General features: G+C 47.2%; 1 protein-coding gene across 4 annotated transcripts in view; it reads right to left on the bottom strand.

The window, feature by feature from the left end:
• The window catches only part of ankrd12 (ankyrin repeat domain 12), a 257,267-nt gene that overhangs the window by 7,168 nt on the left and 232,750 nt on the right, over positions 1 to 17,349 (bottom strand). For all 4 annotated transcript variants that reach the window (XM_072468358.1, XM_072468357.1, XM_072468360.1 and 1 more), the window contains 3 exons: positions 1,980 to 2,078; positions 703 to 846; positions 498 to 593 (listed from right to left, as the gene is read on the bottom strand). In XM_072468358.1, the coding sequence (XP_072324459.1) occupies positions 498 to 593; positions 703 to 846; positions 1,980 to 2,078 (339 nt within the window). The remainder of the gene's footprint in view (positions 1 to 497; positions 594 to 702; positions 847 to 1,979; positions 2,079 to 17,349) is intronic.

Raw genomic sequence — 17,349 nt, 5'->3', positions numbered from 1 at the left:
CAGCTAGGAAGGATAAATGGCAGGGAATTGATCCAGTTGGGGAGTGGAGATGAAAGAACTAAGAGTGAGAATTTGTATGCTGGAAAGTACTGTTACTGTTTGTGGCTCTGCACTTGAAGAAACAACTGGACCATTTCTCTTCCCTTTAACTTTACATGCTGGGAGTCGTTCCTGATTGTCCCGAATTACCTTTCTAGATTTCTTTGAATTATACATTCCTGATGATTGTGATATTTTGTACAATTTCTTAAAGCTGAACATCTATAGTGGCTACTGAGCCCTCAAAAGCCGATGCCTCACATTGTCCCTCTCACTGCACCCTCCATTGTTCGCTCTCCGAAGAATTCTAGCTGATTAACAAGTCATGACATTTGCTCTAATTCATGTTCTACCCGCCAAGAAGTTCCGTGCTTGCTTGAATAGCTCTCATTATAAACAGCATTTAGTCGCAGAATATTTATTACACCTTATTTAAATACTTGCTGAAGGAAACTTACCTTTAATTTATCAAACTTATCATCTACATCCTGCAACCATGACATAAATTGACGTGCATTGAATCGATCCCTCACTGATGTTTTGTTTTCATCACCCTAAAGCAAAAAGTTTACAACAATAATTTGTAAAACGGCATTCAGGGACATTTCATCAAAAATATTATTTCAATTAGATTTCAAAGAGAGACATAATTTTCCTCTTCACCTGAGGATCCTGAGGCATATTGTAAACTTCTGCATCCAGAAGTACAGTACAGGCACTAAAGGGCAAAGTCTGATTTGCTAGTGTCCTTGCTGCACGGTAATGGACTCTCAGAACTTCCTGCTCATTTGACATAATGAGTTTCTCCTGAAAGTAAACACAAGGAATAGATTTAAAAGAAAATAAATGATGCAACTACTGCCTCAATTACATAGTTATGTACATTAACTGTATACTTTGTACTACCAATAAGCTTTTGAGAATTTTTTACTGCAGTGCAATTTCAACCAACATTCAAGTAGCTAGTGCAAATATTTTGAACCAATCCAGCGTCCGGCGAAGATAAATTTGCTCACAGGATCGGTTAAAATTTTTAGGGCCCAGTTCTTAAGATAGAAATAACAGAGCTGACTGCTATTGAAGTGCATCTTGGCCAGCAAACTCTGGTGATTGCACATGTGCAGTTAAACATGGAAATCCCAAGGTAATGTTTCCCTGCACCATACCGGGGTATCACTGAGACACTTAGCATTTAAACAGATGCAATGGCTTGAAGCTGCTGTACTTGCACAACATTTACCTATGTTCTATGTACAAACAATTGCAGAAAAAAAACAGGGCTCGTCTATGCCAAGTCATTAAAAAAATTATTATTCATTTAAGGTTTTGGGGTGTTGCTGGCTAGGCCAATTTTTATTGCTGATTCCTAACTGCCCTCGAGAAGGTGGTGGTGAGCTACCTTCTTTTGGGGTGCAGTAAGCCTTAATTACTGCCAAATAAATGACCATTCTGACACTGAAAATTAACTTCAACAAGTTTCATTCCTTCAGCTTTCAACTACAGTTGGAGATTTAAAGGAATACTTTTAAAAACTTTTTCTTTCTGTCTTAACACTCTCGGTCCTATATTTCTTTCCTCCTCTTTCTTGTCAAACTTAATGAACGCTGGAACCATTCATTTGTCGCTGACTGCAAAATCCTGCCCAATAGATTCACAAGTTCATTGGTGGGCAGATTTGAACAGGTATAGATTCGAGTTCATTGACGGCATGTCAGAAGTTTAGAACACTCTGACAATCTGTAAAAGTCCTCTCATGTTTTCGAAGAACGTTTAATATTTACGTTGAATGGACATAGTTTGAAGGCCATCCATTTGGTTGGTTCCAAGGAAATTTGGTTTATGGCTAGCTCCCAAAACAACACATTATAGTGGTGGGTTTCAAACTGTATCATACAAGAGCTTCAATGCTCAAAATCATAGTACTTAAAAAAGAAAAGTACCCGTTCAATACTATGCTGCAATCGAAGCTTCATTCGTATAACTTCATGTTGCCTGAAGAGTTCTTTCAGTGCTTCTGACAATGACGGAGGAGGAGTTATCTAAAAAACATGTGATCAGTATTAATGTAATGTAAAGTGCAGCAATTTGAAACCATTTTATTAGCTCATGCTGGAAAAATGCACCAAAAATAATGCCGATACTATTCTCCTAAAACGATAAATTAAAAACACTGTGATGACTCCTTGTTGCAAATACCAGAAACTGGTCACGAATAAAGGAGTAGATTCTTCCAAATAAAGTTCTTCACTGTGTTAGCCCTGAATTTGCACCTTTCTCCAGTTTTCCCCAATTCTCCACATGCCCTTTCCAGTTCATTTTGCCCAAGAGACCTACTTCCACTCCCTCAACCCTATTCACGGCACTGTAAATTCAATGAAATTCGCACTAAATTGCTGATGAACCAACTTTTTCTTCTGGTTCTCATGTTAACTGATATTATTAATGGTCCTTCCCCTCTTCAGGTGTTGTCCCTCTCTCCTTTATACCTCCTGCCATCACCCCTTCACTTTTAAAAACTCTTCAAACACCATCCATGCCAACTACCGCCCCTTTTCCAACCTCGCTTTCCTCTCCAAAATCATGCTGTCGCCTCCCAAGTCTTTCCTGGAATCAAAGTCTGAATCCTTCCAACCAGGTTTCCACAGTACCAAAGCTGGTTTTATCCTATGTGATAGTGACAAAGGTAACCTGTCTGTTCTTATCCTCTCTGTCTTGTCTGCAGCCCTTGCCACAGCTGATCACACCATCCTCCTCCAGCGTCATCCAGAGGGTGGGACTTCTCTCACTTGGTTTCATTCTTAATGATTTAATTGCAGTCAGAGTATCACATGCAATAGTTTCCCTTCCCACTCCCAGACCATTACTCATAAAATCCCTACTGTGCAGGAGGAGGCCATTCGGCCTCGGTACCGACCCTCTGAAGGAGCACCCCACTCGGCCAACCCCACCTAACCTTTTGGGCACTAAGGAACAATTTAGAATGGTCAATCCATCTAACTTGCACATATCTGGCACAATTCTGGTCGCCACACTACCAGAAAGATGTGGAGGCTTTGGAGACGGTGCAGAGGATGTTGCCTGGTCTGGAGGGTGTTAGCTCTTCGGAGAGGCTGAATAGACTCAGACTGTTTTTATTGGAACGACAGAGGTTGGGGGGCAACCTGATAGAGGTATAAAAGATTAGGAGAGGCATTTGTAGAGTGGGTGGACAGGCACTCTTTCCCAGGGTGGAGAGGTGGCGGGGTCAGTCTAGGGGGCATAGGTTTAAGGTCCGTGGGGCAAAGTTTAGAGGAGATGTGTGAGGCAGGTTTGGAACGCGTTGCCAGGAGAGGTTGTGGAAGCAGATACATTAACGACGCAAAAGGCATCTTGACAAATATAGTGATAGGATGGGGATAGAGGGATACTAGAAAGTGCCGAGGATTTTGACCAAGGGTGGCATCATGACCTATACAGGCTTGGAGGGCCGAAAGGCCTGTTCCTGTGCTGTATTGTTCTTTGGACTGTGGGAGGAAACCGGTGCACCCAGAGGAAACCCATGCAAACAATGGGAGAAAGTGCAAACTCCACATAGATAATCACCCAAGGCCGGAATTGAACCCGGGTCCCTGGCGCTGTGAGGCAGCAGTGTTAATCTCTGTGCCACCATGCTGCCCCTTCTGGCGTTCCCCATGGATCTATCTTGACCCTAATCTATTTCCAATCTATGTGCTGTATAATCCAAAAGCAAAGTACTCGTCTACTTCACCACTGCCCCATCCGATTCCTCTAATATTGTTAAACTATCAGACTGTTTATCTAACACCCAGTTTTGGAGGAATAGAAATTCTCTCCAATTAAAAATGTTGGATTGTAGCCATTGTTTTCAGCCTCTTCTCCAAACACCATTCCTTAGTTCATCCAACTTCCCTTACAACAGCCTAGAGGTTAAATCAGTCTGTTCATAACCTTGGTGTCATAGTTTTTAAAAAAATAAAAATTTACAGTTCCCAATCATTTTTTTCCAATTAAGGGGCAATTTAGCGTGGCCAATCCACCTATCCTGCACATCTTTGGGTTGTGGGGGTGAAACCCACGCAGACACGGGGAGAATGTGCAAACTCCACACAGACAGTGACCCGGGGCCGGGATCAAACCTGGGTCCTCAGTGCCGTAGGCAGCAATGCTAGCCACTGTGCCCGTGCCGCCCACTTGGTGTCATAGTTGACTCCAAATTGAGTTTCCGACGACAGTCTTGCCACCATCAAGACCACCGACTTCAACCACCGTAACATCGTTTAACATTTGCTGCTGTAATCCTTATTATATAATAATAATCTTTATTGTCACAAGTAGGCTTACATTAACACTGCAATGAAGTTACTTTAAAAAACCCTAGTCATCACATTCCGGCGCCTGTTCGGGTACACGGAGGGAAAATTCAGAATGTCCAAAATACCTAACAAGCACGTCTTTCGGGACTTGTGGGAGGAAACCGGAGCACCCGGAGGAAACCCACGCAGACACGGAGAGAACATGCAGACTCCGCACAGACAGTGACCCAAGCTGTGAATCAAACCCGAGACCCTGCCACTGTGAAGCAACAGTGCTAACCACTGTGCTACAGTGCCGCCCGATTCAATTGCAACACTTCTCTATCTTTATACTCTAGTCCTTTTGCAATAACGCCAACATTCCATTTGCCTTTTTAATTACATGCTGTACCTGCATACCGACTTTCTGTGATTCATGAACAAAGACACCCTGATCCCTCTGCCCAGACACACTTTGAATCTGCTTTCCATTTGGATAATAATTTTGTTTTAAGAAATTTAGAGTACCCATTTCGGTTTTTTTCCAATCAAGGGCCAATTTAGTGCAGCCAATCCACCTACCCTGAACATCTTTTGCTTGTGGGGTGAGACCCCACGCAAACATGGGGGGAATGTGCAAACTCCGTGCAGACAGTGACCCGGGCCGGGATAGAACCCGGGTCCTCAGCGCCATGAGGCAGCAGTGCTAACCACTGTGCCACCATGCCGCCCTTTTATTGGATAATAATTTGCCTTTCTATTTTTTCGGCCAAAATGGATAAACTCATATTAAGCCATCAGAATATCCATCAATTGTCCCTTATCTAGCTTCCCCTTAAATGCATTTATACTGTTCAACTCAACCACTCCACATGATAGCAAGTTCCAAATTCTATCCACTCTCTGCGTAAAGATGTTTCTCCTAAATTCCTTATTGGATTTACTAGTGACTATCTTATATTATGGCTACAAGAGCAGGTCAGAGGAAGTCTACAGTGAGTAACTCACCTCCTGATTCCCCAAAACTTGGCTACAATCAGCAAGACACTTGACTGGATGAGTGCAGCTCCAACAACACTGAAGAAGCTGAACACCATCAGAACAAAGCAGCCTGTTTGATCAGCACCCCATCCACAAACTTTCATTCCCTCCACCACCGCCAAACAGTAGTAGCAGTACCATCTATAACATGCACTGCAGGGACTCCGCAAAGCTCCTTGGGCAGCAGCTTCCAAACCAATGACTGCCATCTTCTAGAAGGACAAGGGCAACAGATACCTGGGGACACTGCCACCTGGAAGCTGCCATCTAAATCACTCACCATCCTCATTTTGGGAGGAACAGCAGCAGAATGGATTATTATTTAAACGGTAAGATGTTAAAACATGCTGCTGTGCAGAGGGACCTGGGTCTGCTGGTGCACGAGTCGCAAAAAGTTGTTGTGCAGGTGCAACAGGTGATTAAGAAGGCTAATCGAGTTTTGTCTTTCATTGCTAGAAGGATGGAGTTCAAGACTAGGGAGGTTATGCTGCAATTGTATAGGGTGTTGGTGAGGCCGCATCTGGAGTAGTGTGTTCAGTTTTGGTCTCCTTACCTGAGAAAGGACATATTGGCACTGGAGGGAGTGCAGAGGAGATTCACTAGGTTGATCCCAGAGTTGAGGGGATTCGATTATGACGAGAGGTTGAGTAGACTGGGACTGTACTCATTGGAGTTTAGAAGGATGCGGGGGGATCTTATTGAGACATATAAAATTATGAAGGGAATAGATAGGATAGATGCGGGCAGGTTGTTTCCACTGGTCGGGGAAAGCAGAACTAGGGGGCATAGCCTCAAAATAAAGGGAGGTAGATTTAGGACGGAGTGTAGGAGGAACTTCTTCACCCAAAGGGTTGTGAATCTCTGGAATTCCTTGCCCAGTGAAGCAGTTGAGGCTCCTTCTTTAAACGTTTTTAAGAAAAAGATAGATGCCTTTCTAAAGAATAAAGGGATTCGGGGATATGGGGTGAGATTCTCCAACCCCCCGCCGGGTCGGAGAATCGCCGGGGGCTGGCGTGAATCCCACCCCCGCCGGTTGCCGAAGTCTCCGGCACTGGAGATTCTGCGGGGCCGCGGGTATCGCGCTGCTCCGGTTGGCGGGCCCCCCCCGCTCGATTCTCCGGCTCGGATGGGCCGAAGTCCCGCCGCTAAATTGCCTGTCCCGCCGGCGTAAATTAAACCACCTACCTTACCGGCGGGACAAGGCGGCGCGGGGCGATCTGGCCTCGGGGGGGGGGGGGGGGGGGGGGGGGGGTGCCCCCACGGTGGCCTGGCCCGCGATCGGGGCCCACCGATCCGCGGGTGGGCCTATGCCGTGGGGGCACTCTTTCCCTTCCGCCTCCGCCATGGTCTCCACCATGGCGGAGGCGGAAGAGACTCCCTCCACTGCGCATGCGCGGGAATGCCGTCAGCGGCCGCTGACGCTCCTGCGCATGCGCCGCCCGGAGATGTCATTTCCACGTCAGCTGGCGGGGCACCAAAGGCCTTTTCCGCCAGCTGGCGGGGCGGAAATTCGGCCGGCGCCGACCTAGCCCCTCAATGTTGGGGCTCGGCCCCCAAAGATGCGGAGCATTCCGCACCTTTGGGGCGGCGCAATGCCCGTCTGATTTGCGCTGTCTTGGGCGCCAGTCGGCGGACATCGCGCCGTTTCCAGAGAATTTTGCCCATGGTGTACGGGCCGGAGAGTGGAGCTGAGTCCACAAAGATCAGCCATGATCTCATTAAATGGCAGAGTAGGCTCGAGGGGCCAGATGGCCTACTCCTGTTCCTAGTTCTTATGTTCTTATTTGGAAGACTATCGCTGTTCCTCCAGTTACTGGGTCAAAATCCTGGAATGCAGTCCCTAACATCACTTTTGGTGTACCTACACTACAGGGACTGCAACAGTTTAAGGCAGCTCATTTTCTCAAGAACAATTAGGGATGGGCAATAAATGCTGGCTTAGCCAGCGGCACCCACATCCCATAAATTAATTTATTTTTAAATTAAGGACCCTCATTTTGATCTCTTCCACAAGTGGAAACAACTTCTCTACTTCTACCCGTCAAACCATTTCATAATTTTAAAGGTCTAATTAGGTCACCAATTGGGCCTTTTCTTTTCTAGAGAAATTAAACGAGCCTGTCCAGTCTTTATCGAGAGTTATAACCTCTCAGTTCTGGTACTACCCTGGTAAATGCTTTACACTTTCTCCAGTGTCTCTACTCAGTCTGGTCGACCCAACGTTCTACAAGAGTTTCACAAAGCTATTCTTCTATTAAATTTTATTCCTCTATAAATGAACCCCAATACTTTGATTGCAATATAAAAAATCAAATTCAGAAAAATGTAGAAAAATGATGGATTCTGTCAAAGTATTTTATTCTTCACTGCCTTCAATATTCCACCCTAACCATTCTCAAATACAACAGATCATGGTGGGTTATTATTCCACAAGATTGAGCAGTTTTTCTTTAGCATCCCACTTACAATGCGCAAACCTGAATAGCAAGGTATGGGGGGATTACACAAATATGGATGGCAACATTAACAGCAAAACAGGAACCGGATGTCTGCTGTTATTCACAAACATTTCCAGCAGAGGGTGCCTTCTCTCCAGGTAAAAGTTGCTCGAAGACAGCTAACTCTCGTAATGGCATCCTGTGATATTAACTAATTCAGAACAGATTAGGTTTGAACTGGACACCTCCCTAGCTACAGCAGTGACGGTGCCCTGGAATTTCCAATATTGCACAGCATCATTTATTCACATTAAGCACAGCATGTTTAAGAAAAGCAATAGTGCAGACTTTACTCTTTTTGAGGTAATAGATTTCAATCAAAGAAAAAGGAAGACCTATATTTATCTTGCACTTTCCAGGACCACCTATCTCTGCAGTTGCACCTTTGCTCTGCTATTTGCATATTTAGACGGTGGATCTTTGTTATGTATCTGGGAACACATTCTCGCTGATTTGTCACTTGATGTGTAGTGACGTCAGTAGAGTGTTTGCACGGGCTTTGAGCAGATCACCATCTTGATTGTTTTAAAAAATTCATTTATGATGTGGGCGTCGTTGGTTAGGCCAACATTTATTGCCCGTCCCTAGTTGCCCTTCAGAAGTGGTGGTGAGTTGCCTTCTTGAACCGCTGCAGTCCTTGAAGTGTGCTGTTAGGGAAGGGGTTCCAGGATGTTGCCCCAGCGACAGTGAAGGAACGGCGATATATTTCCAAGTCAGGATGGTGAATGACTTGGAGGGGAACCTCCAGGTGGTGGGGTTTCCAGGTATATGCTGATCGTCCTTCTAGATGGTAGTGGTTGTGGGTTTGGAAGGTGTTGTCTAAGGAACCTTGGTGAGTTACTGCAGTGCATCTTGTAGATGGTACACATGGCTGTCACTGCTCGTCGGTGGTGGAGGGTTGAACGTTTGTGAAAGGAGGAGCAATCAAGCGGCATGCTTTGACCTAGATGGTGTCGAGCTTCTGGAGTGTTATTGGAGCTGCACTCACCCAGGCAAGTGGAGAGTATTCTGTTACACTCCTGACTTGTGCGGTGTAGATGATGGACAGGCTTTTGGGGGGGTCAGGAGGGGAGTTACTCACCATAGGACTCCTAGCATTTGACCTGCCTTGGTATCCACAGTATTAATATGGCTAATCCAGTTCAGTTTCTAATCAATGGCAACCCCCAGGATGTTGACTGTGGGGGATTCAATGATGGTAATCCCAGAGCTGAATGACCCTGGTGGAACCCAAACTGAGCATCCATATTGGGCAACACCCCTAATAAACCTCTTATTGTGTTTTACAAGAATTCAGAGTGTGGGCACTCCAGGGGCTGGATTCTCCGCCGACTGGATACTCCGTTTTGCCGGCAGCCCGGGGTTGTCCCAACGGCGAGGAGCTGCCCCACAATGGGAAACCCCATTGACTAGCCGGCGTATCGGAGCATTCCGCCGATGGGGTGAAACAGAAATGTGGCGCGGCTGGGTGGAGAATCTAGCCCCATATCGTTTCTCTTTGCAGCAACAAAGAAATATAATGATCAGAAACAAGGATAATTTGCAAACTCATTGATCAAATAATATATAGTAGAATCAGCCCCAAATAATTTTGGCTAGAGTTTTAAGATTTACAGAAGTACCAGGCAGTACGAAATGTCATAGTTACTAGACACAGCAAAGGCGCAATTTAGTATTACAATATTTATCAGGTAATTTGAAGTAAGGAATCTTGTAGAGCGGGAATTTTAACTGGGAGTGAGACACGAGGAGTGGGGCAACAGCACAACCAGTGATTTAAATACCCTGGCCTCATCTAAATGCTGCTCACCAGCTTTCCATTGTGAGGGAGCAGGAATTTAATGATATGGCAGCTCTTTTCTCCATTTGAACACTGGGAAGACCAAAACCATGGTTGTCAGTCCTTGCCATAAACTGCATTTCCTAACAAACAATGTCATCTCCTGCCCTGAGCTTTAGCTGAGTTTCTGACCCTATAATCCATCCCCAACAGTGTATTTCCATCTTCATAAAATTACCTATATCCCCACCCCTGTCTCAATTCTTCTGCCGCCGAAACCTTCATCCATGAATTTCTGGTCTCCAGACTAGACTATTCCAATGCTCTCCTGGCTGGCCTCCCACATTCCATCCTCCAAAAACTTGCCAAAAGCTCTGTTATACGTGCCCTAGCTTGCACTACACAACCTCTCAGTTTTTAGGTCACCTGTCTTAATACTTCCCTATGTGGCTCGTGTTAGATTTTGACTAACGCTCATAAAACACATCGGGACATTTTACTACATTTGAAATTGCCATAGAAAAGCAAATTTGTTGATTTGCACGCAAGAATATTCTCCCCTATTGCCACCTGATTTCACTTCCTTTTTCCTATTTATTTCTGGTCTTTCTTGCTAATCAAAAATAGATTCTCAAAGCTATTTATCACACCTTTTTATAGTGTGTTTTCAGACCACGTAACAGGTTTTATTTCACTTGTAACACTGTATAGAAAGCATTTTCCCTTAACAATGGAAGGGAAGAATGTTATTTGAGGGTGTTTCACATAGAGAGTAGGAGCAGGAGTATGCCATTAGGCCCTTCGAGCCTGCTCCGCCATTCAATATGATCATGGATGATCAGCCAATTTAGTAACCTATTCCCACTTTCTCCCCGAATCCATTGATCTCTTTAGCCCCAAGAACTATATCTAACTCCTTCTTGAAAACATACAAAGTTTTGGCCTCAACTGCTTCCTGTGGTAGCAAACTCCACAGGCTTTCCGCTCTCTGGGTGAAGCCGTTTCTCCTCATCTCAGTCCTAAAAGGTTTACCCCGTATTCTTAAACCATGACCCTTGGTTTTGGACACCGCCTCCAAAGGGAACATCCTTCCTGCATCTACCCGGTCTAGTCCTGTTAGAATTTTATAGGTTTCTATGAGATCCCCCCTCATTCTTTTTTTTTAAATAAACATTTTATTGAGGTATTTTTGGTATAGTGACAACAACAAAATAAACAATATACATGAAACCATAAACATAGGCATTTACCTCTCATACAGGTCCCACCCTTATTGACCACCTACTCAAATCTAATCTACTCCCCCCACCCCCCCCGCTGATGATTAATACCCCGCAAAGAAGTCGACGAATGGTTGCCACCTCCGGGTAAACCCTAACAGTGACCCTCTCTAGGCGAACTTGATTTTCTCCATACAACGAAAGCTAGCCATATCCGATAGCCAGGTCTCCGACTTCGGGGGCTTTGAGTCCCTCCATGCTAATAGCATCCGTCTCCGGGCTACCAGGGAAGCAAAGGCCAGAACATCTGCCTCTTTCTCCTTCTGGGTTCCCGGGTCTTCGGACACCCCGGAAATCGCCACCTCTGGATTCAGTGCCACCCTTGTTTTTAGCACCGTGGACATGACGTCCGCAAATCCCTGCCAAAATCCCCTAAGCTTTGGACATGTCCAAAACACGTGGACATGGTTCGCTGGTCCTCCCGCACATATTGCGCACCTGTCCTCCACCCCAAGAATCTGCTCATCCAGGCCACTGTCATGTGAGCCTGGTGAACAACCTTAAATTGTATCAGGCTGAGCCTGGCACATGTTGCAGACGCGTTGATTCTACTCAACGCGTCTGCCCATAGACCATCCTCTATCTCACCTCCCAGCTCCTCCTCTCACTTGCGCTTCAGCTCCTCAGTCTGCATCTCCTCTGACCCCATAAGCTCCTTATAAATGTCTGAGATGCTCCCTTCTCCTATCCACCCTCTGGAAACTACCCTGTCCTGAATCCCCCTTAGCGGTTGGAGCGGGAAGGTTGACACCTGTTTACGAAGAAAGTCCCGCACCTGCAGATCCCGAATTTGTTTCCCCTTGCCAACCCAAACTTTTCCTCCAACACCCTCATACTTGGAAAGCTCCCCTCTATGAACATATCCCCCATCCTCTCAATCCCCGCTCTCCGCCATAACTGGAACTCTCCGTCCATACTCCCCGGGGCAAACCGGTGATTATCACAGATTGGGGCCCAGACTGATGCTCCCACATGCCGCCTCCACTGGCCCCAAACTCTCAGGGCCGCCACCACCACTGGACTGGTGGAGTACCATGCCGGCGGGAATGGCAGAGGCGCAGTTACCAAAGCCCCCAAACTGGTGCCCTTCCATGAAGCCGTCTCCATACACACCCATGCCGACCCCGCCCCCACCACCCACTTCCTGATCATGGCTATATTAGCTGCCCAGTAATAGTTGCTAAAATTTGGCAGCGCCAGCCCGCCCTCTCCCCGACTCCGCTCAATCATTACCTTCCTTACTCGCGGGGTCTTGCCTGCCCAGACGAAGCCTGTGATCACTCTGTTGACCCGCATAAAAAGGACCACGGAATAAAGATGGGGAGACACTGAAATACAAATAGGAAATCCCCCCCATATTCTTCTGAATGCCAGCGAATATAATCCTAACCGACTGAATATCTCCTCTGACATCAATCCCGCCATCCCAGGAATCAATCTGGTAAACATCTCTTAGGATTTTCTCTCAGGCCCATTTAGGTTTTCCAAAGGAGTAATCATGGCTTCCCCCACCAACCTCCAGGTTTTCCACTTAACGTCATATTAATGCAGCTAAATCACATTTATTCCCTGCACATCCCTCATTAAAGAAAAAGTAAAACATCCACTTTTGAGTGTCTGAAGTTCATCTAGCTATGCTGACAACTGAGAAAAAAAACAGGCCTGTACGACATTGGAGTCAGAAGGTTGCAGGTACAATTTCCACTGTATGAAAATGTGCATTTATGTAGGATCTTCTTGGTGAAGTGCTTTAGGGTGCTGGTTAAAAGATATGCAAATGTCAGTTTTCCTCCGACTAAAAAGCATCCTTCTTCCTTTAAGAAGCCTGCTTTATAGGGATAAGTCGAAAGACTTGAATGCTACATCTGGAGTCTTGCAAACAAGGGATACTGTATTCCAGCATCACCAGATGAAGAAAGAATTGTACAGTGAAGAATTCATGACAATAATGCATTATAATACACATTACACTAATGTGTCTTCTGAATATTGCTCTCTCACCAATGGCAAAAGTGGCTTCAGAAGGAAATCTGCAATGCAACAATATTGTCATCAAATTATTAGCAGCGCTCTTCATAGCCATTTCCCAATAGTAGCACATAAAAGTCATAAAATCGCACAACGCAGAAAAGGACCTTCGTGTCTGCACCGACAATAACCACCCCTAATCTCGCGCTAATCGCATTTACGAGCACTTGTTCCATACTCTGGTATTTCAAGTGCTCATCCATGTGCTTTTTAAAGGTTGATGTTTCCAGCCTCCACTATCTTCTAAAGAGTTGGTCACTGACTTCAGGTAGCAAAGTATTGTACACACCCCTGTCTGCATCAATGGTGCTAAGGTGGAGATGGTTGACAGCTTCAAATTCCGAGGTGTGCACATCACAATCTGATCTGGTCCACCCACGTCAATGCTATGAACAAGAAAGCACAACAGCTCCTATGCTTCCTCAGGAAACTAAGGGAATTTGGCATGTCCACATTTACTCTTACTCATTTTTACAGATGCACCATAAAAAACATCCTATCTGACTGCATCACCGCCTGGTATGGCAACTGTTCGGCCCAAGACCGTAAGAAACTACAGAGAGTTGTGAACACAGCCCAGTCCATCACGCAAACCTGCCTTCCATCCATTGACTGTCTACACCACCCGCTTCCTTGGGAAAGCAGGCAGCATAATCGAAGACCCCTCCCACCCAGCTTACTCACTCTTCCAACTTCTTCCATCGGGCAGGAGATACAAAAGTCTGAGAACACGCACTAACTGGTTCAAAAACAGCTTCTTCCCCACTGTTACCAGACTCCTGAATGACTCCCTTATGGACTGATCTGATCTCTTCCCACATCTTCTCTGCTGAGTAGTACTGCACTCTTGTATGCTTCACCCGATGCCTATGTCTATGTATTTACATTGTGTATTTATGTATGTCCTATGTTTTAATGTATAGAACGATCTGTCTGCACTGTGCGCAGAACAATACTTTTCACTGTACCTCGGTACACATGACAATAAAACAAATCCAATCCGCCCAAGCAGAGCATTCCAGGTTCTCAACTCCCTCGGAATCTCCTGCTCCTCACTCTAAAACTATGTCCTCTTGTGATTGATCCCCTCAACCAAGGGAAACAGCTGCTTCCTATTTACCCTGTCCAAACCCCTCAATCTTAAACACCTCAATCATATCCCCCCTCAGCATCCTCTGCTCTAAAGAAAACAATCCAAGCTGATCCAATCTCTCCTTATAGCTCAGATGCTACAGCCCAGGTAGCATTCTAGTGAATCCTCTCTGTAATCCCTCCAGTGCAATCACCTCCTTCCTATAGTTTGGTGACCAGAACTGCACACAGTACTCCTGCTGTGGCTTAACCAATGTTCAATACAGCTCCAACATAACCCCCTTGCTCGTATATTCTATGTCCATGAGTGATAAAGTGTCCCATATGCCTTAACTACCCTATTCACTTGCTCTGCCTCCTTCAGGGATCTGTGAACAAGTACCCAAAGATCCATCTGTTCCTCAGAGCTTCCTAGTGTCCTGCCATTCATTATATACTGTCCTGTTTCTTCTTCCAAAGTGCATCACCTCACACTTATCGGGTTTAAATACCATATCACGTTGAATAAGGAGCTTTTGTACAGCGGGGAGCTCCGCTCGCTGTAACTCCCCAGTGCAGCGAGAGATCAGAACAACATTTTTAAATGCTGTCCCGATCTCCAAGGCGCCCCAAAATGATTCCCAACTGCATCCCCCAGCCAGAACGCACTATTGGAGGGTCCCCCAACACACACGCGCAAGGCCCCAGTTCAATCGGATGCAAGCAAAAAAATGCCAGTGTGGCACCTTGGCAGTGCCAGGCTGGCACCCAGATGGCACTGTTAAGGTGCCAGGCTGGCACTACCAGGGTGCCCAAAGGGCATGCAGCTGGGGGCCGCCAATCCCCGTGGAGACCCCCACGCATGTTGTTCCATCTGGTCCCCATTTGTGGGGACCAGTGCTGAACGGCACTCACCCGAGGCATAGGGATTAAATCCCAAAGCCTCAGATACCTTGGGAATCTGCACGTTAGAGTGAAACCTCCTGCTTCGCTCTAATATGCAGATTTGCCAAAAGCAGGATTTACATTTCAACATCTTGTGAGATCGCGTTGGATCCCGCGCGGTGTGGTGAGCCGGGTAGATCCTGGGAAGCAGGGTCTCCCGGCTTTCATCGGCTACACTGCGCCGTGGCGAGCTGCTTTCCTGGCGCAGTGTGGCCGTTGGATCGAACCCTATATCTTTATAAAAAATATCAACTGCACTTCCTTCATCCACACATGCGGTCACTTTATCAAAAAATTCTATCAATTTGTGAGGCATGACCTCCCTCTGACAAAGCCACGCTGAGTATCCCTAATCAATCCATGCCTTTCCAAATGGAAATGAATTCTCTCCTTCAGAACTTTCTTCAAGTTTCCCTACCACTGACGCAAGACTCACCGGTGATAATTGCCTAGTTTATCTCTATCACCCTTCCTGAAAAGCGGAACAACATCAGCTGTTCTCCAGTCCTCTGGTACTCCTCCCGCAAGAGGTGAGTTAAACACTTGCAAAGGTGCACCAACGGTGTAGCAATGGATACCCGCATGGGTGATAGCTACGCTTGCCTTTTTATGGGGTATGTGAAACATTCCTTGTTCCAGGCCTTCTCGGGTCCCCTCCCACAACTCCTTTACCGATACATTGTTGACTATTTTGGGGCTGCTTCATGCTCTCGGCCGGACCTGGAAAAATTCATCAACTTCGCTTCCAGTTTCCACCCCTCCATCACTTTCACCTGGTCCATCTCAGACACTTCCCTTCCTTGATCTTTCTGCCTCCATTTCCGGCAATAGATTATCTACTAATATCCACTACAAGCCCACTGACTCCCACAGCTATCTGGACTACAGCTCTTTGCACCCTATGCCCTGTAAGGACTCCATCCCCTTCTCTCAACTACTTCGCCTCCGTCGCATTTGTTCCGATGATGCCACTTTCCAAAATGGTGCTTCGAAAATATGTTCCTTCTTCCTCAACCGTGATTTCCCACCTGCAGTTGTTGACAGGGCCCTCAACAGTGTGCGGTCCATCTCCTGTGCCACTACCCTCGCCCCCTCCCCTCCCTCCCAGAACAAGGATAGAGTCCCCCTCGTTCTCATATTTCATTCCACCAGCCTCTATATGCAAAGCATAATCCTCTGCTATTATGGCCAACTCCAGCGTGATGCCAGCAGCAAACGCATCTTTCCTTTACTCCCTCTGTCAGCATTCCGCAGAGATCGTTCCCTCCGAAATAATCTAGTCCACCATACCCAGTACCTCTCCCATCACCCATGGTACCTTCCCCTTTACCTCTTCCATGCTTAACATACCAGGCCCAAAACACTCATTCCAGGTTAAGCAGCATTTCACTTGCACATCTATAATTTTTATGGACTATTGCATTTGCTGCTCCCAATGTGGTCTCCTCTATATCGGAGAGACCAAACGCAGACTGGGTGATCGCTTTGCCGAGCACCTTCGGTCTGTGCGCATTCAGGACCCTGACGTTTCCGTTGCTTGTCAGTTTAACAAAAAACCTGCTCCCATGCCCACGTCTGTTCTTGGCCTGCTGCAATGTTCCAGTGAAGCTCAACGCAAACTGGAGGAACAACATCTCGGGCGTCATTCTCCGACCCCCCCCCCGCCGGGTCGGAGAATCGCAGGGGGCTGGCGTGAATCCCGCACCCGCCGGTTGCCGAAGTCTCCGGCACCAGATATTCGGCGGGGGCGGGAATTGGGCCGCGCCGGTTGGCGGGCCCCCCTGCTGGATTCTCCGGCCCGGCTGGGCCGAAGTCCCGCCAATAAATTGCCTGTCCCGCCGGCGTGGATTAAACCACCTTTTGAACGGCGGGACAAGGCGGCGTGGGCGGGCTCCGGGGTCCTGGGGGGGGGGGGGGGGGCGCGGGGCGATCTGGCCCCGGGGGGTGCCCCCACGGTGGCCTGGCCCGCGATCGGGGCCCACCGATCCGCAGGCGGGCCTGTGCCGTGGGGGCACTCTTTCCCTTCCGCCTCCGCCACGGTCTCCACCATGGCGGAGGCGGAAGAGACTCCCTCCACTGAGCATGCGTGGGAAACTGTCAGCGGCCGCTGACGCTCCCGCGCATGCGCCGCCCGGTGATGTCATTTCCGCGCCAGCTGGCGGGGCAACAAAGGCAGTTACTGCCAGCTGTCGGGGCGGAAATTCCTCCGGCGCCGGCCTAGCCCCTCAATGTTGGGGCTCGGCCCCCAAAGATGCGGAGCATTCCGCACCTTTGGGGCGGCGCGATGCCAGTCTGATTGGCGCCGTTTTGGGCGCCAGTCGGCGGACATCGCGCCGTTTCGGGAGAATTTCGCCCCTCATCTTCCGGTTAGGCAC

Source organism: Scyliorhinus torazame, chromosome 11 (assembly GCF_047496885.1).
Source record: "Scyliorhinus torazame isolate Kashiwa2021f chromosome 11, sScyTor2.1, whole genome shotgun sequence".
NCBI classification, from domain to species: Eukaryota; Metazoa; Chordata; class Chondrichthyes; order Carcharhiniformes; family Scyliorhinidae; genus Scyliorhinus; species Scyliorhinus torazame.
The sequence above is the reverse complement of the archived record's forward strand: the minus strand, read 5'-3'. Positions and strand labels throughout refer to the sequence as shown.